Source organism: Oreochromis niloticus, linkage group LG20 (genome assembly GCF_001858045.2).
Source record: "Oreochromis niloticus isolate F11D_XX linkage group LG20, O_niloticus_UMD_NMBU, whole genome shotgun sequence".
Classification (NCBI taxonomy): domain Eukaryota; kingdom Metazoa; phylum Chordata; class Actinopteri; order Cichliformes; family Cichlidae; genus Oreochromis; species Oreochromis niloticus.
This window is the reverse complement of record NC_031984.2, coordinates 15,512,125-15,532,524: the sequence shown is the minus strand read 5'-3', so window position 1 is coordinate 15,532,524 and position 20,400 is coordinate 15,512,125. Positions and strand designations below refer to the sequence as shown.

The following is a 20,400-nucleotide window of genomic DNA, read 5'->3' as shown; positions in this document are numbered from 1 at the left end:
TGCTGTCCTTTCACCAGAAATGTTACAGTGAAAGATTAAACACATCAGATGTGCTGCTTTGTTTTGTTTTGTTTTGATGACAACAGGCACACCTCAGTGCTCAGCTGGGGCTGTGAGAGTCCCAATAAAAAAAACCTGTCAAAAATTAATTGCAACACACTGGTTTCCAAAAATTTAGCTCACATTTTAAAAATATATTTTATGTAGCTTCTTATTTTACCTAATACAGCATTTGACTGCAGTACGCAAGAATAAGCCAAGAACACCGCAAACATTCTTCAAATGCTTAAAGGATAGTTACACCTATATGGTATATCATTGCAGTTATACCTTTACAGTTTTTACAGTGGGCATTTAGCCATGTGTCTCCTTGGAGTGACTTTTTTCATGTGCTGTAATACTAAGGTGGCCACAAGCCCAATGAAATGATCACTCTAAAGATAAAAACATGGATTATACTTATATACCTAATGATGAAGAGCCTCAGCTTCCAAACTAGTTTTGCTGTCTAGACTGATACCTCATTATAAACCTTTTGTCCTTTTTCTCACTGCTCATTTTCCTCCTTACTAACCTGTTTGCCTCATTTTCCCTCAGTGTGAGCTGATACCGTCTATAGACTATAAGCTATTAATGTGCAGCAGCAATAACGAGTAGAAAATAAAAGTCTTTTAGGGTGAATCATAAGAGATTAAATATAATTGAATTTAACAGTGTGTTATGCACAAAGAAAACAAGCTTGTTAAATCTGAAAAATTGTATTTTACATATTTTATGGAGGGGGTTAACTTCCAAAGTGAACCAACTGTTGGTTTGTGTTTGAATATTAGATTTTGCATTATGAATACGATTGCTTATGAGTTGAATGATGGCAGTTGTTGCAGTTGCTTAGTGGGTCAAAACTAGAAACTGGCTGTGAAGACCTTGTGATCTGATATTTATAGTATGTGTGTGTCTGTGAGGGCGGGATATAAATAGCCCCAGTATGTGTGGCTGCTAAGGAGCCCCTTGGCTATATTGGTGTTAAAACTACACAGAGAGCAGCTTTTTGACTGAAGGTAAACACCACACGATGAAAAACATTTTATTTGGTTAAAAACTTGATTAGTGTGGAGCTTGAATGCCATGCTGTCGTATTATACAAACTGTTGTAATACATGTGGCATTTGAATTTCCATGCTATAACTTTGTGTCGTGTTGCAGTCTCTGCTCTCGTAACAGCATTACCTCTGCTGCTTTATATATTCTTTTTAAGAAATGCCCACTGGAGTCGTTTGTGACTCTCCATTTGTTTGTTTTGGCCATGCTGAAAGAAAGAAAAACTCCAGCTTCTCAACCAGAGACTCGCTTTTGATATTGAGAGTTATTAGACTGAAAATTGGGACAATAAGTCCAATTAAAGTCATTAGATCTAATATCCTGCATGCATTATGGTGTCAGTAAAGTCAAAACAATGAGGCTGACTGCCACATTTCCTGCTTAGCTGCACTGTGTTGCAGTTGTTATTCAGGACTGCGAGTGGTGTGTGATTTAATGCTCTTGTTTACCTTATAGCTGTCTGTCCTCAGAGTAACCCCTTCGGCACTGGCTCTTTTTACACTTGTCAGATGAGCATGGAAACAGAAGATGACTTTTATCAGTCAGAGGAAGACTTGGATGAAGATGAGGCAACGCAATATATTATTGAACAAAGTATAATTCAGTATAGAAAGCTAAAAGGATTAAATCCAAGGTTCCTATCTACTCACCTAGCATTCAAATATAAGTATCTATATTATGAATGTTTTTTTTGTTTAAGTGAATCCTTATCCTGTGCAATAACTTTCAATAGTGATCTGAAACCCTGTGAAGACCCTGATGAGATTTTTAAAGCAATTAAGGAGGGTAAGCCGATGACTTTTACCCTCAGCGCTGATTCTGACAATTATGAATCTTGCTCAAAGCTCTGATACGTCCCGTCTTCATATTCAGGTGATGAGGATGCCCTGAACAGACTTGCAGCCCAACCAGAGACTCTGTCCAGAGTTGATACACGGGGATGGATCCCGCTGCATGAGGCTGCAGCACAGCAGAATAAGAAGGTGCTAGAGATGATCTTTTCAGGTAAATGTAGCTGTAACTTTTGACTGGCACAGGCTTTTTAATTTTAACCCTGAGGTGTTGATCGGTTCCTGGGTGTTTGGGTTCCAGCATCACCCCCGGGCGCAGCCCAGTGTCGCACTCTGAAGGGTGAGACGCCACTGTTTTTAGCTGTGGTCCACGGGCTCAGAGAGAATGCTACATTCCTGTTACAGAATGGCAGCAACCCAGATCTCCAGAATGACGAGCAGGATTCTCCATTAGTGGCAGGTATCTCGCACTATGTTCATCTAACTTCAAACACATGTTATTTTAGAGATACCTCAGCATGTGTGTCACTTTCTCATCCTTTTCTCTCCTGTTCCTTTTGCTCACAGCTATTCTAAATGATCAGTATGATTTGGCCACACTGTTGCTTCGTTACAATGCCAAAATAGACCAAACCGGACCACTGAACAGGACAGCTCTACATGAGTCCGCGTTTTTAGGCTTGGAGAATTTTGTGTATCTGCTCTTAGAGTCTGGTGCTAATCCAAATGCATGTGATGTTAAAAAGAAAACTCCACTGGCTCTGGCTGCACAGAATGGACATCTAAATGTGGTGGAGGTTCTGTTACAGAAAGGTAAATGTAGTGATTTAACCTCCTTTTGCTTTTACTTATGTATATCAGTAAATGCGTGTTCTCATAGTGCTTTAATTCATTTTGTAGGTGCACAGGTGTGGTGTGAATCGGAGTCAGGTACGATTTTGTTTGATGCAGCGGCATCAGGAAATCCTGACATAATCTCCTCGCTGCTGGAACACGGTGCAGATCCAAACGTACCCCTTTATAGTGGGCACCTGCCAATTCACCGAGTGGCATACCATGGACACAGACTGTGAGGATTATCTATACTCATTTTCCTGGATCTTCAAATACAGTTTCAACCAAAATCATGTTCTTACATAAAGTTTTTTTTTTTTTTTACAGGGCACTGGAACACCTCATCCCAGTGACTAAGCTGCATGCTGTAAAGGAAAGTGGGATGAGTCCTCTCCATTCTGCAGCTGCTGGGGGACACGCCCAGTGTGTGGAGATACTGCTCAAAACTGGCTACGATCCAAACTTCATGCTGCACCCAAGGATCCGCCGCAACTATGATGATGACCGCAAGTCTGCCCTCTTTTTTGCTGTGTCCAACAATGACCTCCAGTGCACCCGCTTACTGTTAGAGGCCGGGGCTCTCGTGAACCAGGATCCCATCAACTGTCTACAGGTGGCTCTGAGACAGGGCAATTATGAACTGATCAACATCTTGCTGAAGTATGGGGCAAATGTCAACTACTACTCCCGTGTCAACACCACTCATTTCCCCTCAGCGCTGCAGTATGCCTTAAAAGATGAGGTTATGCTGAGAATGATCCTGAACCATGGTTATGACGTGAAGCGCTGCTTTGACTGTCCATATGGTGACAGTTCCCATGATTACACTGCTTGGACGACGTCAGTCATTAAAGACATGGTGGTGAGGCCATGTTTATGCTAAAAAAGAGTGGAACGTGTGAAGTGCAATGGAGTAATGCTTTTCTACAAAGTTTCAGATTGACTGTCGCATCTCTCTATTCCTTTCTAGTTCTGCGAGGTGATAACAGTATCCTGGCTGAAGCACTTATCTGCCCAGGTGGTGCGCATCATGCTTGACTACACTGACCACGTCTCCTTCTGCACCAAACTAAAAGACACACTGCAGGAGCAGAAACAGTGGCCAGAAATCTGCCACATTCAAAGTATGAACTGCTCACTACCTGTTGTCAGCAAAAATGTGCGCTTCATCTGTAGTTGCTGACTTTACTGACTTTTTTTGTCTGACAGGAAATGTGCGGAGCCTGAAGCACCTGTGTCGCCTGCGGATAAGGGAGCACCTCAGATGCCTGCGTTTGAGAGCACCAGCTTTTATCAACTTCCTTCCTCTTCCTCCCAGGCTGAAAGATTATCTGCGCTACAAGGAGTTTGACATTTACAGCAGGGGCAGTATGATTATCCCCTGATGAAAACATATTTATAGATATCAAAGATGTAACTGTTTTATAGAAAGCTTCCTACCTTATTATTATTATGTGTGATTAAAATTACCCTAAAATTACTATGAGAGCAGTGGGACATTGGTGGGTAACAGTTTGTTTGCAGATGACATGGTGATCTGTAGTGAGAGGAGGGAGCTGGTGGAAGAGAACCTGCAGAGGTGGAATATGCGCTGGACAGAGGATGAATGAAAGTCAGTAGAAGCAAGACGGAGTACATGCGTCTAAATGAGAGGGAGCCAGGTGAAAAGGTGAAGATGTCAGAAGTAGAGGTAGTGAAGGTTAGATGAGTTTAAACACCTGAGGTCAACCATCCAAAGCAACGGACAGAGTACAAAAGAGGTGAAGAAGAGAGTGTAGTAGGGTGAAGATGAGTGTCAAGGCTGATTTGTGACAGAAGGATAGCAGCAAGAGTGCAAGATAAATGGTGGAGACATTGACAAAAAACACAGGAGGCCGAATGGAGGTGGCAGAGTCTAAAATTTTTGATGGGAATGACCAGGATTAGTACAAGATTAGGAATTAGTATATTAGAGGGACAGCTCAGGTCGAGTGGTTTGGAGACAAATTTTCAAAGGCTGACATTGTTTGTACATGTGCAGAAGAAGGATAGTGGATACACTGGACAAAGGAATCTGAATATGTTAGCATCCAGCCAGAAGTCAAAGAGGAAGACTGCAGAGAAGGGTCATGGATGTAGTGAAGGAGGACAAGCAGAGGGTTGGTGTGATCCACTATGGCGACTCCAAAAAGGAGCAGCAAAATAATAATAATAAGAATAAGAATACCCTTTAAATATCGATTTTACTTACTGTAGAGGTTTACGTTTATCGAGTCATGTTTGCCTTCATACATATATGAAAATCACAGCCTCTCTGCTACCATCTAGTGGTAGAATGGGGTATTACAAGCGTGATTGCTCTGTATTTACTTCTACACAAGATTTTAATACATAGCAGAGCCAGTACTTATATATTACCAGATACTTCAGTTTGTGTGGCAAAAATGCAAAAACAAATAGGCTTAAAAAAAGAAAAGAAAAGAAATGGGCAAGAGAATCGGTTTGCATAAGTCGCACTGTCAGGGCTTTCACAGATCCAAAGCGGTGTTTCATATCCTCTTTCTTTTTCTCACCGAATGTTATTTAATGTGAGAAATAGTTTCACTTTTGCCACCCTGTTCCCTCCACACACAGCCAATCAGACGGACGGTCACCGCGTCATGTGTTGCAGTATGCCTATCGGTCACTGGGTGGCGCGGATTCCCTCGTATGTAAACAGTGACGGCAGCGTTTTGCAGTGGTGGAGAAGAACGTGTACGTCATTTTCACAATGGCGGAGGCTGGGTGAGGAGGAGAGTGTGTGTGTACAGCGGCGCCGTAATCGTTAGAGCTACATTGTCTTTAATACGTGCACGGTGCCCGAAAATGGCCCTGAACCCCAGCGCGGTGGGAAAAAGGGACTCAGAGTGTACCGAGACGACCGATCTCCACCCGGACGGTGGCGAGCCCCAGAAGAATTCAGCCGCCACCTCGGCCACAGCCAACCAAAATGGCGATCAGCCTGGATGTGGAGACAGTGTAATGCCCGAACAAGAAGCCCCTGAGCGGCGGAGGAGCATGCAGGCGGACGCTCGGAGCTTCAGCAGTTCTCCTCTGCCTGCCCAGAGATCGACCGATGAGCTGCCACGGAGAAATTTCCAAATCCCGAGGAAGATACGCGAACGGAAAGGTGGTGCCATATCGCAGCTATTTTGAACAGAGCCTGTCCTGTCTTTCATAATTCTGCTGCTGCATGTTGCTAGCCCGCTAGCTAGCTACCTGCTTTCGCCAGTTTTATTGGTTTAGCAAAAGGTTTGCGAACATTTCGGCTTCTGGTTAGATCACCATCCTGCAGTTTGAGCAGGCGAATAGTGTCGGTTGGCGTAGGGTTTGTTTGCAGGCATGCCGCTAGCTGTGGTAGTCCAAGTTAACCAGCGGGCAGCAGCGGTGCAGCGAAGGCGCCACTTTGAAAGACTGGCAATCTGAAAGCACACCTTGTTCCGTTTCCTCATCCCTACCCGGCACCGTAGTGCTGTTGAATAATACAGCAGGAGTCATGAGTGGTTTGCAGTCATCACCTGACAACATGTGGGTGTCTCTTTGACCTCAGTGAAGGGCACGGATTTATGCACCCCACACGGCCATCCCTGAGTGTTTTCATAGCACCATGGTTCATTTGGTGGGGCTGCCCACCCCTTATCCCAGCTTGATGTCGCTGGCATTTCAGAGCATCAGTTTTGCACTTCACCTGAGTATTACTGTGTGCATCCACCTACCTGCGGTTACACCCGCCCTTCCCCTTCCTTCTTCCTTCAGAAAGGTGGATGGGCACTGTTGGTTACATTTTCCACAACTATGCTGTGGAGCATCTGTTATTTGGATATATGCAAAGTCCTGATGAAGTGGAATTATAAATCAGCCTGTTACAAGCTGCCATGCCTGCACTATAAGTTGCATAAGTAATTTATAAAGTGTGTTAGTTTTCAAACCGCACTGAGGTACACTGGGCTGCCCCAGTGGCATGTCTCCAGCCTTTTTATCATTTTGGCTTACAGTGGAGAGGTTTACTATCTGTTATCACAGAGGCTTGAGGCTGTTGACATTTCATTCAGGTTGTCTGTTGTCTGCTAGTCATGGTTTCACTTCTTTGCATGATTTTGGATTCACTTGATAAGCCTTATGTAAATAAACGCAGGTACCAGACTTCATCCACTGTGTCAGTGTAGCTTCCAGGATTGTAAAAAAAAAGAAGAAGAAAAAAGCGTGTTACGTGTAGCATTGAATGCCCATGGTTATTTTGTATGTTTAATATTTCAAATGATAACATGTGACATACATATTCAGCTCAAGCTTGAAGCCTAAGAAGGAACCATATGCTTTAGACTTAAAATCTTAATGCGAGGTTATCTTTTAAATGAGGGAAATGGTTGGTTATCAGTTTGATGTGGCTGCCTCCTGCAGGTTAAATTTCAGTTTAAAATGCGACTTTCCAAGGGGATTGTCCTCTGCTCATTCGCTCAGTCCTGCAAAGTGCAGATGGGAAACGCTAATCCGCTGATTTACTTCTCCGTGTGCAGGCTTGTACCAGTTTCTGCCCCCCGAGAGCCGGGAGTTTGAGGACCTCGTGAAGATCATCTCCTCGTTTTACCTGGACGCATCATCGCGAGGAACCTTCACCTACTGCAAGGCCAGGCTAATTCACAATGAGCTGCTGGAGAAAGAGGTCAGTCGTCATGTTTCTGGATTAAATGGCAGGCAATTTAAATAACTGCACCAAATAAATGTTAAATATTGCGAGGTTGCTCCCATGTCTCATTTACTGTGTGCTGCCTTTTCTTCGTCAGTTCATAGAAAAGCGGAGAGAGATGAAGCAAGAGGGCCGGACCGAACAAGAACTCGCTGAGTCGTACTGCTTCCTTTTCCCAGACAAATCCAAGGTTGGCCTGCTGGCAAAACCTCACTCATATATGCAGAAGGATATTGACAAATTGGGAAGGCGCGGAGGCTTTTGACTTGCTACTGAGTTTTGCCTGTTCTGTGTTTTCCAGCTCCAGTGGATCTGTGAGAAAGGTTTATCAGTTGGACACTGTAAGATTAATACACTAGGAAATCCATCAGTGGGTAAGCTGGGTGCTCCCATGTTGTTGTTATATGAAAACGGGCTTTGCAGAATAATTAGTTGAATTCCTTTTTATTTCACTTATCTGCATGTTTCATAAGCATTTTAAAATTGCCTCTGAAGTCTAAGGTAATGGCTCTTACATGTGCAACAATATATTAGTCCAAAGTTTATTGCATACTTTGTTTTCGGATACATTGTTTCTCAGTAATATTAACAAGCATCAGCAAGTAATTGACATAAGCGTAGCCTATTAGAAATGTTTTCCCTTAATTTGTTGTTTTTTTTTAATCCTTGTAGGTGTTTACCTCTCCAAATATTCCGATTTGTTACAAATCAATCCTTTTGAAGTGGGCGCGTTTGGAGACATGATCATTTTTAAAGTTATGAGGGTATGAATACCTTATCTATTTTTTCGCATTAGAGCTTTGACAGTCCTCTGTTTCCATTTGGACTTTGAGTCAGTAGTTGCGTTTTGTCTCTCAGGGACGAATAAAGCACATCCACGAGAACACGCCGAAGAATGCAATCGAGTCTTCACCCAAGTTTGACTGTCACTTGTCCAAAAGTGCCAACAGGGTTACATCTTTGCTGTCTTACAGAGCTTTTGAGCTCACGCAGGTAAGTGCTGGTTTCTCTTTATTACCCTGTTTATTTAATCTGGTGTTCCATCGTGCATTAGCCAGGTTCTCTAAAAGGTCCCTTCCTGTTAAAAGAAAGTTCTTCCTCTCCACTCTCAGCAAATGCTTGCTCGTAGGAGGTAGCTGGGTTCTTCCTGTGTAATCTTGCACAATTGTTGTTGGGGTCTAGTGCTGTGTTTTAATCCATCTTCGTTTGTGTGTTGCAGCAATATTTTTTTGAGTTTGCATTTGATGAGATCAAAGCGCGGCCCAGGCACGTGTGCCCCTACGCTGTGGTTTCCTTTCAGTACAAAGGCAAGGAAGCTGCAGCAACTCCTATGACTGCACACAGGTACGCAATCCTGCAGGAAATGGTAAAACCCAATAAGCATTTCTAGGCCATTGAGGAGGGTTTAAAAAAAAAAAAAAAAAAAAAGTATTACATCTCTGCTGAGTTTGTAAACAGGTTTTATGTTTTGCTCTTTAACAGGTTTAACACTATTTCCTCTGAAGGAAGTAAAGGTAATGATATTTAAGCTTTTCTTAAATATAATCAAAGAAATTGGCTTCTTTTGTGTTGTGTTAAAATAGTGCCACGTATGTGTAAACTTGATAATATATGAAGTGGGTCTGTGCAATAAGAGAAAAATCTATTATGTGCTATGACATGACTTAGGATAAATAAACAAATACTGAAGTGTGGCTATAAGATATATGGTTCGTGTGTCTTGCTGCCAGCTTTTAAGACACCAAATGTGTCTTAAAATGAAGCAGCAGTTACAAAAAGTTATGAAGTATCGTGTCTGATGTCTGTGTAGGTTCTCAGTCATCCAGCTCACGCTAGTCTCAGGAACAATGTCTGATGTTTGACCTCTGCTTGTTGCAGGGAAGAGCTGCTACACTGTGTGGAGTGGTCCACTAGTAAACAAGGGCCAGGAGTTGTTCCCTATCTGTTTACGATCCTCCCTGCGTCCTTACCTTCCTTTTAAACTGTGAGTAAACTTTTTCCCCTCTCATGCAAGTCTTAACAAAAGGTCCACAGTGCTGCTGGACTTTTCTTTGTTAATCATTAAGGACACTCTTTGCTACACAAGGTTTTTTATGTGCTGAACTTTAACTCTTGGCATATTTTGTAGGAGAGGAGAAAAAGCTACAATCTCCTCTTTTGTTGTTGTTGTTGTTGTTGTTGTTGTTTTATGTTTTTTAATAATGTAACATGTGCCCCGGTGCAGGCCTGAGAAGTTAGAGGTGAATCGGGGCATGCAGCTAGAGCAGGTGAAGCGAAAGATTCCCTCAGTGCTCTTTTCCTGGGACACCTACAGCGTCTCACGGGAAGGTTAGTCCAGAACACACATTTGTTTCTCCCTTTTTTTCTCTCCTAATGATCATAATGGCCCCTGGCATGTGGGCGGTTGTGCATTACTTGAAATTCTGTAAAGCTTTTCTAAAAGCATTCATGCATCATGAAGCCCGGCTGTCTCAGTAAAGTAGCTTTTGTATGTGTGTGTGTGTGTGTGTGTCTATCATAAATGATTACATGTTGAGTTCCGAGTTACGCATTCCCACCTGCTTATTTCTGTCTGCAGTTATGAAGTGTGGGATGTCCTGCAGCCTGTTTGAGGTGGTGGACGGAAAAGGCAAACCAACCAGCGGCAGCTTGGCCGCTCTGGTCAACAAACTGGAGAGAGACCGGATGGTGAGTCACATACCTGCAGTTTAGCCAGGTTCACTCAGCAAAATAAACACAACATTCTCAGGTTGTACAATATTCAGGTAAATAAAATGCTCCTTTCTGTTTTGACAACTTTGCACTTCTGTGCATTTGTTTGATATAGTTAAGGAGGATCTTGTTTCATAAACAGTTCCATTTTCTCATTGCTTAGAAAATGGTGTAGGGACGTCATCTGTCAAGCTGTCGTGCTAATCCTGTTCTATTTTGTTCAGTAATTCTAAACAAATAGCATAAACCTGTCAGTTTAGCACTCATTTACACACTGAGCAAATGAAATCCTGTCCAGAAACAGACTGGTAATATGATTGCTCCCATTATGCGATAATGATCTATTCCCTGGTGTTTTGACTGCAGCTTTTGCTTTTCTTAATCAGGTGCTGGTGAAGTCCTTATTTGACAGAGGCTTTCTCTTCCTGTTGTCCTCGGCTCAGATGGTTGAGTCCAAAGGTGCCAGAAAGCTTTATCTGCCACTCTCCTCTTGTAATTCTCTGTTGTGTGAGTTGAACACCTACTTGTTGCCTCCGGTGAGAGTTTGGTTTTAAAAAGGTTCTCTGTTTGTTTTCTAGAGCGGCGGGGGCGGGTAGAGAAGAACCTGCAAGCATTATTCATCTTTCAGGAGCCAAGGATGATCGTCAAGTACTGTAAGTCGTATTCGTTGTCTCTACATGCATTTTCTGACTGATCCCGAGTGCCAGCATCTCCGTGCAACGCTAAAGAATATTTCATTTTTGTTTATCGCTGTTATCTTTGTCATGCTGGTTTTACTGGAAGCTCCTCTGGCATGTCTCCATATGGACAACTTTTACACGATTCTGATGCGTTTTTTTTCATTCTCAGCATCGAGGCTGTTCGAGCCAGACCCGCTGACGGTGGAGCCTCAGCCGGCTTTCTTGTCATCCATGGAGTCTTTCATCCCCGCAGTGCACTACGGCCTGTTCAAGTTGCGCCCAAACCCAGGCAAGGACCTGAGCTCCGGGGTGGAGCGTCAGGCCACCGATTACCTAACTCGTATGGATTCGGGCACAGTGCGTCCATTCATTCTACCTGACTACAAATATAATGTAAATGAAAGGACGAACCCCGTCACAGCACCCAGACCCAAATGTAACATGGATGCTGTGCTGCGATCGTACATTCACAACCCCGCAAACTATATTTTACCTCTGAACAAGGCAAAGGACATCATTGAACGAATACGGAACCCTGCACCCGTACCCGCACCCGCTCCAGCCCCAGTGGAATACAGCCCTGTTTCTGACTGGGGCGGCTCGGACAGGGGCTCGGACAGAGCAGAGAGACCCTCAGAAAGGCTGTCCCAGGAGAGGACGCCTTCAGAGAGGCAAGCCCAGGAAAAACCGCCGGCTGACAGCAGCGGCAGTAGTATTAGTAGTAGCAGTAGCAGTAGTAGACGGAGGCCTGGGGTGGCCCATTCAAACGGAGCCCAGATGCAACACAAGCCCCACGATGAGTCCCAGCCTCAGCCACAGAGGTTGAGGCTGTCCCAGAACGAGTACGATAAAGACAAAATGAAACAGCTGCTTAAGCTGATTCAGCTTCATAAGAAGGCACTCGTGAAGGATCCCGGGAAGGACCGGGGGGAGGACGGCGCCTGGGATGCCAACAGTCTGAAAAGGAAATTTGAAGGGGACGAGAGAGGAGGCGCGAACAAACATCAACGCACAGATCAGCTGAGCAACGGGGAACCCAGCAGAGGTGAGGCGCGCTGCAGTCACCTGTGGAGCTTGATTTCAGTCGTATAATTTAAGTCACAGCCAATTGAATGAATGAATGAATGAATATTTTATTCGTTTCACAACACAGTCTGATTAGTTCTCAGTAATTGAATAACTTAAATACATTTTTAAACAGGTTCATTTCAAGATGCATGTCTTTTTGTCGCTAACCCAGGGGGCTGTTTGAATTTCTGTGCATACTGAGAAGAACACCTCAAAGCTGAAAAATAACCTATGTGATGAAATGATGAGAGGGTTTCCGAATAACCTCAAGTTTATTTTGGCACATCTGTATTGCAGTTTCAAAACGTGCACTACTGCTAACTTATCTGCCTTACCTGTGTCCCACTAGGTGCACAAGGGGACGACCTTGTGGATGAGGGTGGGCAGAACGAAAATCTGACAGCAGTGATGGAGAGCATGGGCATCTATGACACCGACCTAAGGGCCCGTGGCAACACCAATACCTCAGCCGTCAGCGAGACCCAACGCCTTCTCAAGATCCTCCTGGCCACACTCAATAAAGCTGTGGCTCAGGGTTCAGTGTCTGCAGACTCGAACCACGGTGAACCATCAACAGGTTCAGGAAGGGGGGAACCCGCTTACCACGACCCGGACCATAGGAAACAAAACGAGCCTCCGTCACAAACGAACTACGCCGAGGTGAGATATAAACGGCTGATAGGGTTGTTATTTTGGATTTTTTTTTCCTATCCAAAGATGAATAAGTATTTTATTGTACTTAAAAATATCTACTGGTGTGTTCTCTCTGTGCAGGAGGACATGGACTGTAGCCCAGGTAGTCCATTCAGCCCGGGCTCCCCACCAGAGCAAAGACGCACATCAGAAAATGCAACCTGGGATATCCCCTCCAACGAAGGTACCTGAAAGCAATGAGTTCACACAGTCATCAATCTTTGAGGCATATTTGTGCTAACAAGGCATCACCGTGACTAATTTCATATCTGGCTTCCTCAGACAAAGCGCAGCCATTTAATGAGCAGAAGCCCGATCCGAAGCCCGAGGCAAAACCCGAGCTGAAGTCCGAGCCGAAGCCTGAGCTGAAGCCTGAGCCAAAGCCTGAATTGAAACCCGAACTGAAGTCCGAGCTGAAGCCTGAGCCAAAGCCTGTGCCAGTTGCAGCTCCAGCGGCAGACATGGACCTAGAGCCGAAAACGCCTGCCGTTGTGGAAGTAAAAAAGATGCCTGTACCCACGCTACCTGCTGTAGAGGAAGTTCCATTCAGGCCCTCCATCAGCTTGGACACAATACTAAATCAGGAAATTCACAGCCTGTCTTCTGACATTAAAAATATCATGCACACTCACCACATCAGCTATACCTCGCAGCTGCCCCCGCGGTTGCCTCCACGCCACTGCTGGGTGCCCAGCAGCTGTTTCTCACACTTTGTTGCGCCCTACGTCTCCCCTGTCCCCATTCAGGGGCACGTCAAAGCGCTGTGTGAGAAGATGGACAAGTTGATCCCAGCCCCACCTGCTCCCTCCAAGGTCACTTCTCCACCTCCCCTAGTGACAACATCTAATCTTACTACCCCACCCCCTGCCCCCATCCCGACCACCAAAACGAAAGCAGAGCCCTCCCTGTCAAAGAGCACCGCCTCCTCACAGAGCAGTAAAACAAGCGCCATCAAAGAGATGACATCCACTAAGATTAAATCGGAAGCCCCGTCAACAGAGATGGGGGGAGAGATCTACTCTCCTTCTCAAGTCACAGCGGAGTCTCCGGAGCAGAACTCGCAAAACCCAGGCGCCGCTTCTGGCAGTGGGCCTGGCCTGCTAGCCGGCAGCCTGATTGGTCAATTGAAACCCGAAGTTTTCAGCAGCCTGGTGGAGATTTTTAAGGACGTTACCAAGAATACAGTTAAATTTTACATTTATTCTGGAGACGAGGGGGAGGAGAGCGCTGTCTGCAAGGAGATCAAGGTACAATGCATTATGTCATTATGTTTGTAAAGATTATTGATTAACCACAGGATTCTATAAATAATTCATTGCAGCTGAATCTATTGCAGCTACAATACAGTCAGTCAGCAAAAGCCAGACAGTAATAAAAATGACGCTGAGGAAATCGAGTTAAAAGCAGAAATAATCTTATTTAACTTCTGGTTTGTTTGTTTGTTTGTTTTTTTGCATCTGTTTTGGGGGAATCTCAAAATATAAATAAGAGGTGGAAAGGCATAGGTATTTTCTATTTCTATACAAGTCTAGGATTTCCTATATTTCATTGCTTAAATGTCACAGTCATCATCATCAGTCATAGTATAAAAAGATGGATGTCATTTCCAGGTCAGCAAACATCAGAGTGCTTTAAACATGCATTTTCTCTAATGACCAGCAGAGGGCAATTCCACTGACTGCAAAAAGATTACATACTGTATAGAAGTCAATGGGAAAATAGCCCTCAGCTACATTGCTCTGTGACCTCAGATGGGTTTATCTGTTCAAGCATGATTTTCAGGTCACGTCTAATAACCTGTGAAGTTCATTTTATAAATTATGGTCATTATTAAGGTCAGGAAGGAGGACATCCAGGGTTTGCTCACTGGCTAACGACTTGTGAGTAGTTATTAACTAATGAGTGCACACTGTTCTCAATCCTTAACACCCCTAGTTGACATCTAAAGTGTTACCATTTAGGATGAACTACTTAACAATGTTACACAGAGCTCCAGTGGTTAGTTGATGATTTGATAATGAACAAAAAGTTTAGCATGTTTGAGTAAAAAAACTAAATGTTTTCAGAAAAAGGCATTTGCTGTTTTCATTGTCGTGTGTAATAGTCTTCAGATATCATTAGCTGCTGGAGTGTGAATCAGACATATAACAAGCAAACTGCACACAGTGTGGGCTCATTAAAAAAGATGAAAAAGCGCTTTTTCAGATTTTTACGGCTAAAACTAATATTTTGGAGAAAATTGTCGGGATTCTGCAATGAAAATCGTAATTGGTTGCATCAGTAATGGTGTTGTTACTGCCCATTTTACATGTTTTCTTTCACTTTCTTCATTACTAATTTTTTTTCTTTTACTGGAACCAGAGAGCTCATGTTTATTCTTCAGAGGGGATGCATAGCATGAGTGCAAATACAGGTCATTGTGGGAATGGGCAAGGCTGCACTAGCTCCTCTTTGTCACTGTGGGTTCATGTCTTAGTGCTCAGCTCTTTCTGTATCTGTCAGTCAGTCAGTACTCGTATGTGTAAAAGAAGAAGACACATTCATCTGTCTGTCTCTAACAATCTCATCCTCTCCTGTCTGTCACAAAGGAGTACTTGAAAAGTCTTGGCAACAGCGAGTGCAGCCCGCAGACATTTTTGGAAAACAGCAGCAGTTTGGATAAGCTCCTCATCATCATTCAGAACGAGGACATCGCAGCACATGTGCATAAGGTACAATTGCTGCCCCTTATCCTCCCTCCAGTCGCTCACATCCAGATTGTAGTTCGGATGAATCAGCACCCGCTGAGGCAGGTAGCGATAAAACATAAATAATGGGAAGTTTTACATCTCCCGCAGAGTGCTGTTTTTCCTCTTGTTGCCTGTTATTTACACGTTCCATTTAGTTATAGTGGTGCGGAAAGGTTTTAGCGCCAATAGCAAAGCGAGGATGCTTTCAAAATATTATCATGAATTATTTCTATTTAATTTACTTCACACAGTGCAGTAAACAAAACTACCAAATAACTGAGGATCAGTATTTGCAGTGAGCACCCTTTTCCTTTAAAACGGCACCAGCTCTCCTACATATACTTATCTATAAAAGTACTTTGCCGGGTTTTTTTTAAGCATTTCAGATATATATATATTTTTTCTTTAGGCTCTCAGCTTAACTGTTGCTTAACTCACTCACTCAGCTTTTAAGTTTTGGGTGTTTTTTTTTTTTGTTTTAGCTTGTTTATTTAGTATTGTCCCTCCTTGAGAAAATCTCAGGCCAGTTGCTAACAGATCAAAAAATATTGGCGCAAACTGTTCTGTTGAGTTTGAGATGGCTGGTTGGAAAATAGTTCTTAATAACACTGGCTGTCTGTTGTTTTGGATCTCAGTGATTCTGAAGAATTAGTTTGGGATCAGTCAGACACTTGCCTGATGCTAAACGATTTTAATTTTAATTTTAATTTATATTTCAAATTAAAAGATGTTTAATCTGAAAACTATAAAAACAACTTAATGTTTGGGGAATTAAAAAGAAAATATCACTCTTTCCTTTATTATGCAGATCCCGGCTCTGGTGTCTTTGAAAAAGTTGCCTTCGGTGAGCTTTGCTGGAGTGGACAGTCTGGACGATGTCAAGAACCACACTTACAATGAGCTCTTTGTGTCCGGTGGCTTCATGGTGTCTGATGAGTTTGTCCTCAACCCTGATCTTATCACGCAGGGTAAGTCGTGTTTTTCTTTGTGTGGACTGTACAAGGTCCAAAAGAATATTACTCGACTCATGCTTGTGTTGCATTTTGAGCTTGTATTGTGTGTTTTGTCCAGATCGTTTGCAGGGGCTGCTGAAGTTCCTGGAGGAACAGAGCACCCCTGAACACCCCTGGCAGTGGAAGGTTCACTGTAAGTCCCAGAAGAAACTTAAAGAGCTTGGGAGGTCAGTATCTCAGTAAGAGATTAGCCATAATGGGTGTATCCACATCAAAACTTTTGTCCATACTGGTTTTAACTGACCTCTGTATGTATCTGCTTTTGCTGTTGTTTCTTAAAGGTTAAACACTAATGCAATGGGGCTGCTGAACCTTCTGACAGCCTATCAGAAAAAGCATTTAGTGGAGTTCCTCCCGTATCACGAGTGTGACACGCAGTCACGGCAGGCTCCAGATCTGGACTGCCTCATCAAACTCCAAGCTCAGCACACACAACAGCGACACCTCATCTTCCTCACAGGTAATCTCACTTTACCCCCCTTTCCCCCCCAAAAAATCACATTTCCACATGCCTCGTTAACATTATATTACTGTTGTGTTAGCAAATGTCTTTTACTCACTGAAAACGCTCATTTTTACAGAGAGACCGTTTGAGATGTTCCTGCAGTACTCCAGAAATGGAATCGTGATAGCGAGCATCGACGATATTATGAGCGGTTTCCACAGTCTCATTGGATCCATTAATCAGAATGAGCTTCCTACGCCTCCTTCTACTGGTGGGTAGCGTCAAAAGGGGCGCAGAACACGGAAACATCAGAGTTCATGTTTTCTGTATAATCTCATTGTTTTGCTAAATTGCCTTTTTCTCCAGCCATCTCACCAGTTAAAGATTTGTGTTCTGCCAGACAGTTTTTTAAAGCACTGTTGTTAATGCAGCCATAACACATTTGTTGATTATATCTTCCTTTCCACTTTTCCATTACTCTCTCTCTCTCTCTGCCCTCTCCTGGTCTCCCAGTAGTGAATGATGAGTGTGTGGAAGAGGAGGACATGTCATTAGACTCTGATGATGGCGAACCACCAACCATATTAGATCCTCCAGAGCAAAAGCAGCAAGTTGCAAAGAAGCCTCCGCAGCCACCCCCGCCAGAGAACGAGTTTCGTCCTCCGCTCCCAGACCAGCAGACCACCCCTGAGACGACGCCTACACTGTCTAACTACAGTGCTTTCAAAACAGCCATCTCTCAGTTCAAAGCCACGAACCAGATAGGCATGGGCTCTTCAGACATTGGCAGCTTGTCACCGGGAGGTTTCCCTGTGAATCCCCACCAGAGCTTCCTGTGCCCTTCGGCCTCGTGGTCATCATATACGGGTTCCTCTAGCTACACGGCCTCCCCAGCCTATCCCGCCTCCCCCTGCAGCGGCACACAGGAACCTCCAACCACAGTTTCTTCCGGAGCCCCAACCCCGCCTGTCATGCCCCCAGCAGGACCTCTAGCCAACCTGGCCTCCCTCCCCTTGGAGGTCAAGCCTCCCCCTCCCCTCACCTCATGATGCTGGGTCATGGATATAGCTCGGACGCTGGAGGAGCGGGAGCTGCTGGGACCTCTCCCCTCACCACCACAGTCCCCCCCTTCACAGACCATAATGACGCAACTCAGCCAGGTTTCATGGCTGGGACTCCTAAGAATGCTAGTGGGACCCCCACTCAACCGGACAGGACACTCAGTGGACCTGGGGACGGGGTATGGGGGACTGCAGGGACCACAGCTTGTGACAATGCAAGCAACCCGGGCGTGGTCCCACCTGCCCTGGTGGATCCCAGTGGGCTCACTAAGACTGGAGAAGCCGTTATAGGCAGCACCCCTTGTAGTCAGGGGGTCAGGACTCAGGTGAATTGCGCTGATGGCCTTGGTGCATCTGTGGGTATTCCCATAGTACCCACAAGGGGGGGCTCTGTACTCAGACCTAAGCTGCCTCCACATCCAATGTCTGGTGTGGGCTATGGCAGTATAGGTTGCATGCCTCCACATATGGATCACAGGCCAATGATGGGTGCTATGGGCCCGGGTTCTTTAGGGAGTTATCGAGGGAGAGGAGTCCCACCTGTAGGACTATGGCCTCGGCCCGGGCGAGGGCACGAACGAGGCGGTGGGACTGGAGGTGGACCCTGCTCTTGGGGTTACCCAGCAGGCAGGGGTGGGCCACCAAATTATTACACAGACTATTCATATTCTCACAATTATGCCCCTGAATAGACAATCAACATGATCCAAGGGGCAACACAAACACCATACACCAGAGACTATAAGTGCTGGCTGAATGTATATATTTCCTTGTCATAAATGCATTGATTTAAAGCAGAAAATAAGGATCCTGGTTTTCTACATTAATAAAAATTGATACAGGCAGGGTTGAGTGTCCTACTGTCGTGTAAACTGTCTGTACACTCTTTCCATGTGAGCTATTTGAGACCCTGTTCAAACCACTATATTTATATTTGCCAACAAATGTTAATGGCCTTCCAGCTTCTCAGAATTAATCATGTTCTGTTTGTCCCAGTTTGGAAACGGTTTGTGAACAAGGGGAAAGGCTGATATTTTTTTAAAGAAAAAAAAAAGAGTGAATGAAATTTCACTTTTGCTGTTGGTTTTCTTTTATTTTTTATTTTTATTTACACACTCGGTTGTCCAGAATTCTATGAAAAATAAAACATTTCAAATCTTGTGTGTGTGATGGGTTTGATGACGGTGTCAAACAAACCATTAAAAAGATAAATCCCAGTTGTCTTACTATTTTTTTTTTTCTCGCCTTGGAACCTCTCACCAACCACATAGTCCAATTTTCAGCATGGAGGTGGATGATGGAGTTAAAGTGTAATAATGACAACATTAGTGTAGAGTACAGTAATGAAGTTAAAATACTGACATCAAATGTTATTGCTTGTGCTAGTGGATTTAGAGGGTTTTTTTTTTTTTTAAACGCAGTAAGGAAACATTTTTCTGACATTGACGGCATAAAATCAAATAAATCTATATTCTCCAGCAGTGTGGAGCAGCACTTAAATCCTTTGAGGCTCCATACCGAGTGCAACTAGCTCTTCAACTCAACTGAAAGACTCATTAAGAGGGTCGATGAGTGAGTTGTCTCATCAGCTATCTGATAGAGGGAAACGCCAGGGGGCGCTGTTTCCTTTTAATGTAAGAAATGGGTTAGCAGCACCTTTTTCTCCAGAACCTCATTCCAGTTGTGCCATGGAAGCTTAGGGAAATGTGAAAATAAGTTCTTCCTGCTAAATCAATTATGGCTAAGACCCGTCACACAAATGCTGAGCAAGATGTGTTTTTATTTTATTTTATTTTTTTTAGCAACCTTCTCCACACGGTTATTTATACTTAAAATAACCACTATAAATGCAATATTGAGCGGAGTTCTGAGGCTTGTATGCTTCATAGAGGTATGCTTGGTTATGGAGCATGAAGCACAGACGACAGACTGACTTCTACTGATTTTTAAAGGGACATACACATTACACTAAATAAAAAATGCAAGTTATGGAAAAAAATGCAATTGAATATGCTGCTGCCGCCAGCCATTGTTAGTTGCTGCTAAGAGCTGTAACAAAAAAATCTAAGAAGATAGCTGAGGTTTGTAAAAAAATGATCATTTCAAGCAACTCATAGAGGTTACAAAAGGTTTGAAGTGAGGTTTTTATTTTGAAAATAAGACACTTTAAAGCATAGCCTAAAAAGTAGCTTGAGACTTTTATTTTGAAATCCCCACAGCGTTTTAAAGCATTAAATTAGGATATTTTATTTTGAAACATTTTTTAATTATTTTAAGCTACTTTTCTTAGAATTGGAAACTGTATTAAAAAAATTTAAACTGTACTAAAGCTAACGTGTTGCTAATAGTAGCTGCTCGTTCCTGGATAACCGATTCATGTAAGTCTTTACTCACGTTCCCCTTAGCTTGTTTGTTTGAGGAAATAATATCTGACTCTTAAGTTATCTGCACAGATAGCAAGGAAACATTGAAACAATGTTGAGTCAATATCAGGCGACGTCATTGAAGCAACGTTGAAGTGTGACGTTGACCCAACATCACTCTTGCACCCATTTTTAACGTTGAAACAAC

The 20,400-nt window shown here is 43.6% G+C and overlaps 2 protein-coding genes across 5 annotated transcripts; both read left to right on the top strand.

Annotated features, from left to right (window-relative positions):
- Nucleotides 1-784: 784 nt before the first annotated feature.
- asb14b (ankyrin repeat and SOCS box containing 14b) lies at nucleotides 785-4,876 on the top strand. Of its 3 annotated transcripts, none has more exons than XM_005448787.3 (10): nucleotides 785-1,058; nucleotides 1,608-1,732; nucleotides 1,832-1,884; nucleotides 1,972-2,103; nucleotides 2,191-2,349; nucleotides 2,457-2,702; nucleotides 2,790-2,958; nucleotides 3,051-3,585; nucleotides 3,694-3,847; nucleotides 3,933-4,876. In XM_005448787.3, the coding sequence occupies exons 2-10, from the start codon at nucleotides 1,608-1,610 to the stop codon at nucleotides 4,106-4,108; spliced, it is 1,749 nt and encodes a 582-aa protein (XP_005448844.1). In that variant the 5' UTR covers nucleotides 785-1,058; the 3' UTR covers nucleotides 4,109-4,876. The 3 variants fall into 3 exon arrangements, with proteins under 3 accessions (XP_005448844.1, XP_013131211.1, XP_013131204.1); XM_013275757.2 differs by having other exon boundaries at nucleotides 1,569-1,732; XM_013275750.2 differs by having other exon boundaries at nucleotides 786-1,058; nucleotides 1,555-1,732.
- A 553-nt stretch (nucleotides 4,877-5,429) lies between these two features.
- On the top strand, nucleotides 5,430-19,046 carry tasorb (transcription activation suppressor b). 2 transcript variants are annotated; one of them, XM_005448785.4, is made up of 23 exons: nucleotides 5,430-5,871; nucleotides 7,259-7,404; nucleotides 7,526-7,618; nucleotides 7,730-7,802; nucleotides 8,101-8,192; nucleotides 8,287-8,421; nucleotides 8,648-8,772; nucleotides 8,911-8,942; nucleotides 9,307-9,412; nucleotides 9,653-9,756; nucleotides 10,007-10,116; nucleotides 10,527-10,599; nucleotides 10,719-10,793; nucleotides 10,990-11,865; nucleotides 12,238-12,548; nucleotides 12,663-12,765; nucleotides 12,864-13,828; nucleotides 15,170-15,292; nucleotides 16,119-16,278; nucleotides 16,382-16,490; nucleotides 16,605-16,783; nucleotides 16,905-17,039; nucleotides 17,285-19,046. In XM_005448785.4, exons 1-23 carry the CDS (start codon nucleotides 5,568-5,570, stop codon nucleotides 17,815-17,817), a joined length of 4,962 nt encoding a protein of 1,653 aa, XP_005448842.2. In that variant the 5' UTR covers nucleotides 5,430-5,567; the 3' UTR covers nucleotides 17,818-19,046. The 2 variants fall into 2 exon arrangements, with proteins under 2 accessions (XP_005448842.2, XP_005448841.2); XM_005448784.4 differs by having other exon boundaries at nucleotides 17,282-19,046.
- Nucleotides 19,047-20,400: the final 1,354 nt, after the last annotated feature.

Bases quoted from the DNA above. Each gene is read 5' to 3' on its own strand.
- asb14b (XM_005448787.3), top strand. From the start codon at position 1,608: ATGAGCATGGAAACAGAAGATGACTTTTATCAGTCAGAGGAAGACTTG. The intron at 2,104-2,190 runs GTAAATGTAGCT...TTTGGGTTCCAG, and splicing joins GCTAGAGATGATCTTTTCAG to CATCACCCCCGGGCGCAGCC. The intron at 3,848-3,932 runs GTATGAACTGCT...TTTGTCTGACAG, and splicing joins AGAAATCTGCCACATTCAAA to GAAATGTGCGGAGCCTGAAG.
- tasorb (XM_005448784.4), top strand. From the start codon at position 5,568: ATGGCCCTGAACCCCAGCGCGGTGGGAAAAAGGGACTCAGAGTGTACC. The intron at 12,766-12,863 runs GTACCTGAAAGC...TGGCTTCCTCAG, and splicing joins GGATATCCCCTCCAACGAAG to ACAAAGCGCAGCCATTTAAT. The intron at 16,279-16,381 runs GTAAGTCGTGTT...TGTTTTGTCCAG, and splicing joins CCCTGATCTTATCACGCAGG to ATCGTTTGCAGGGGCTGCTG.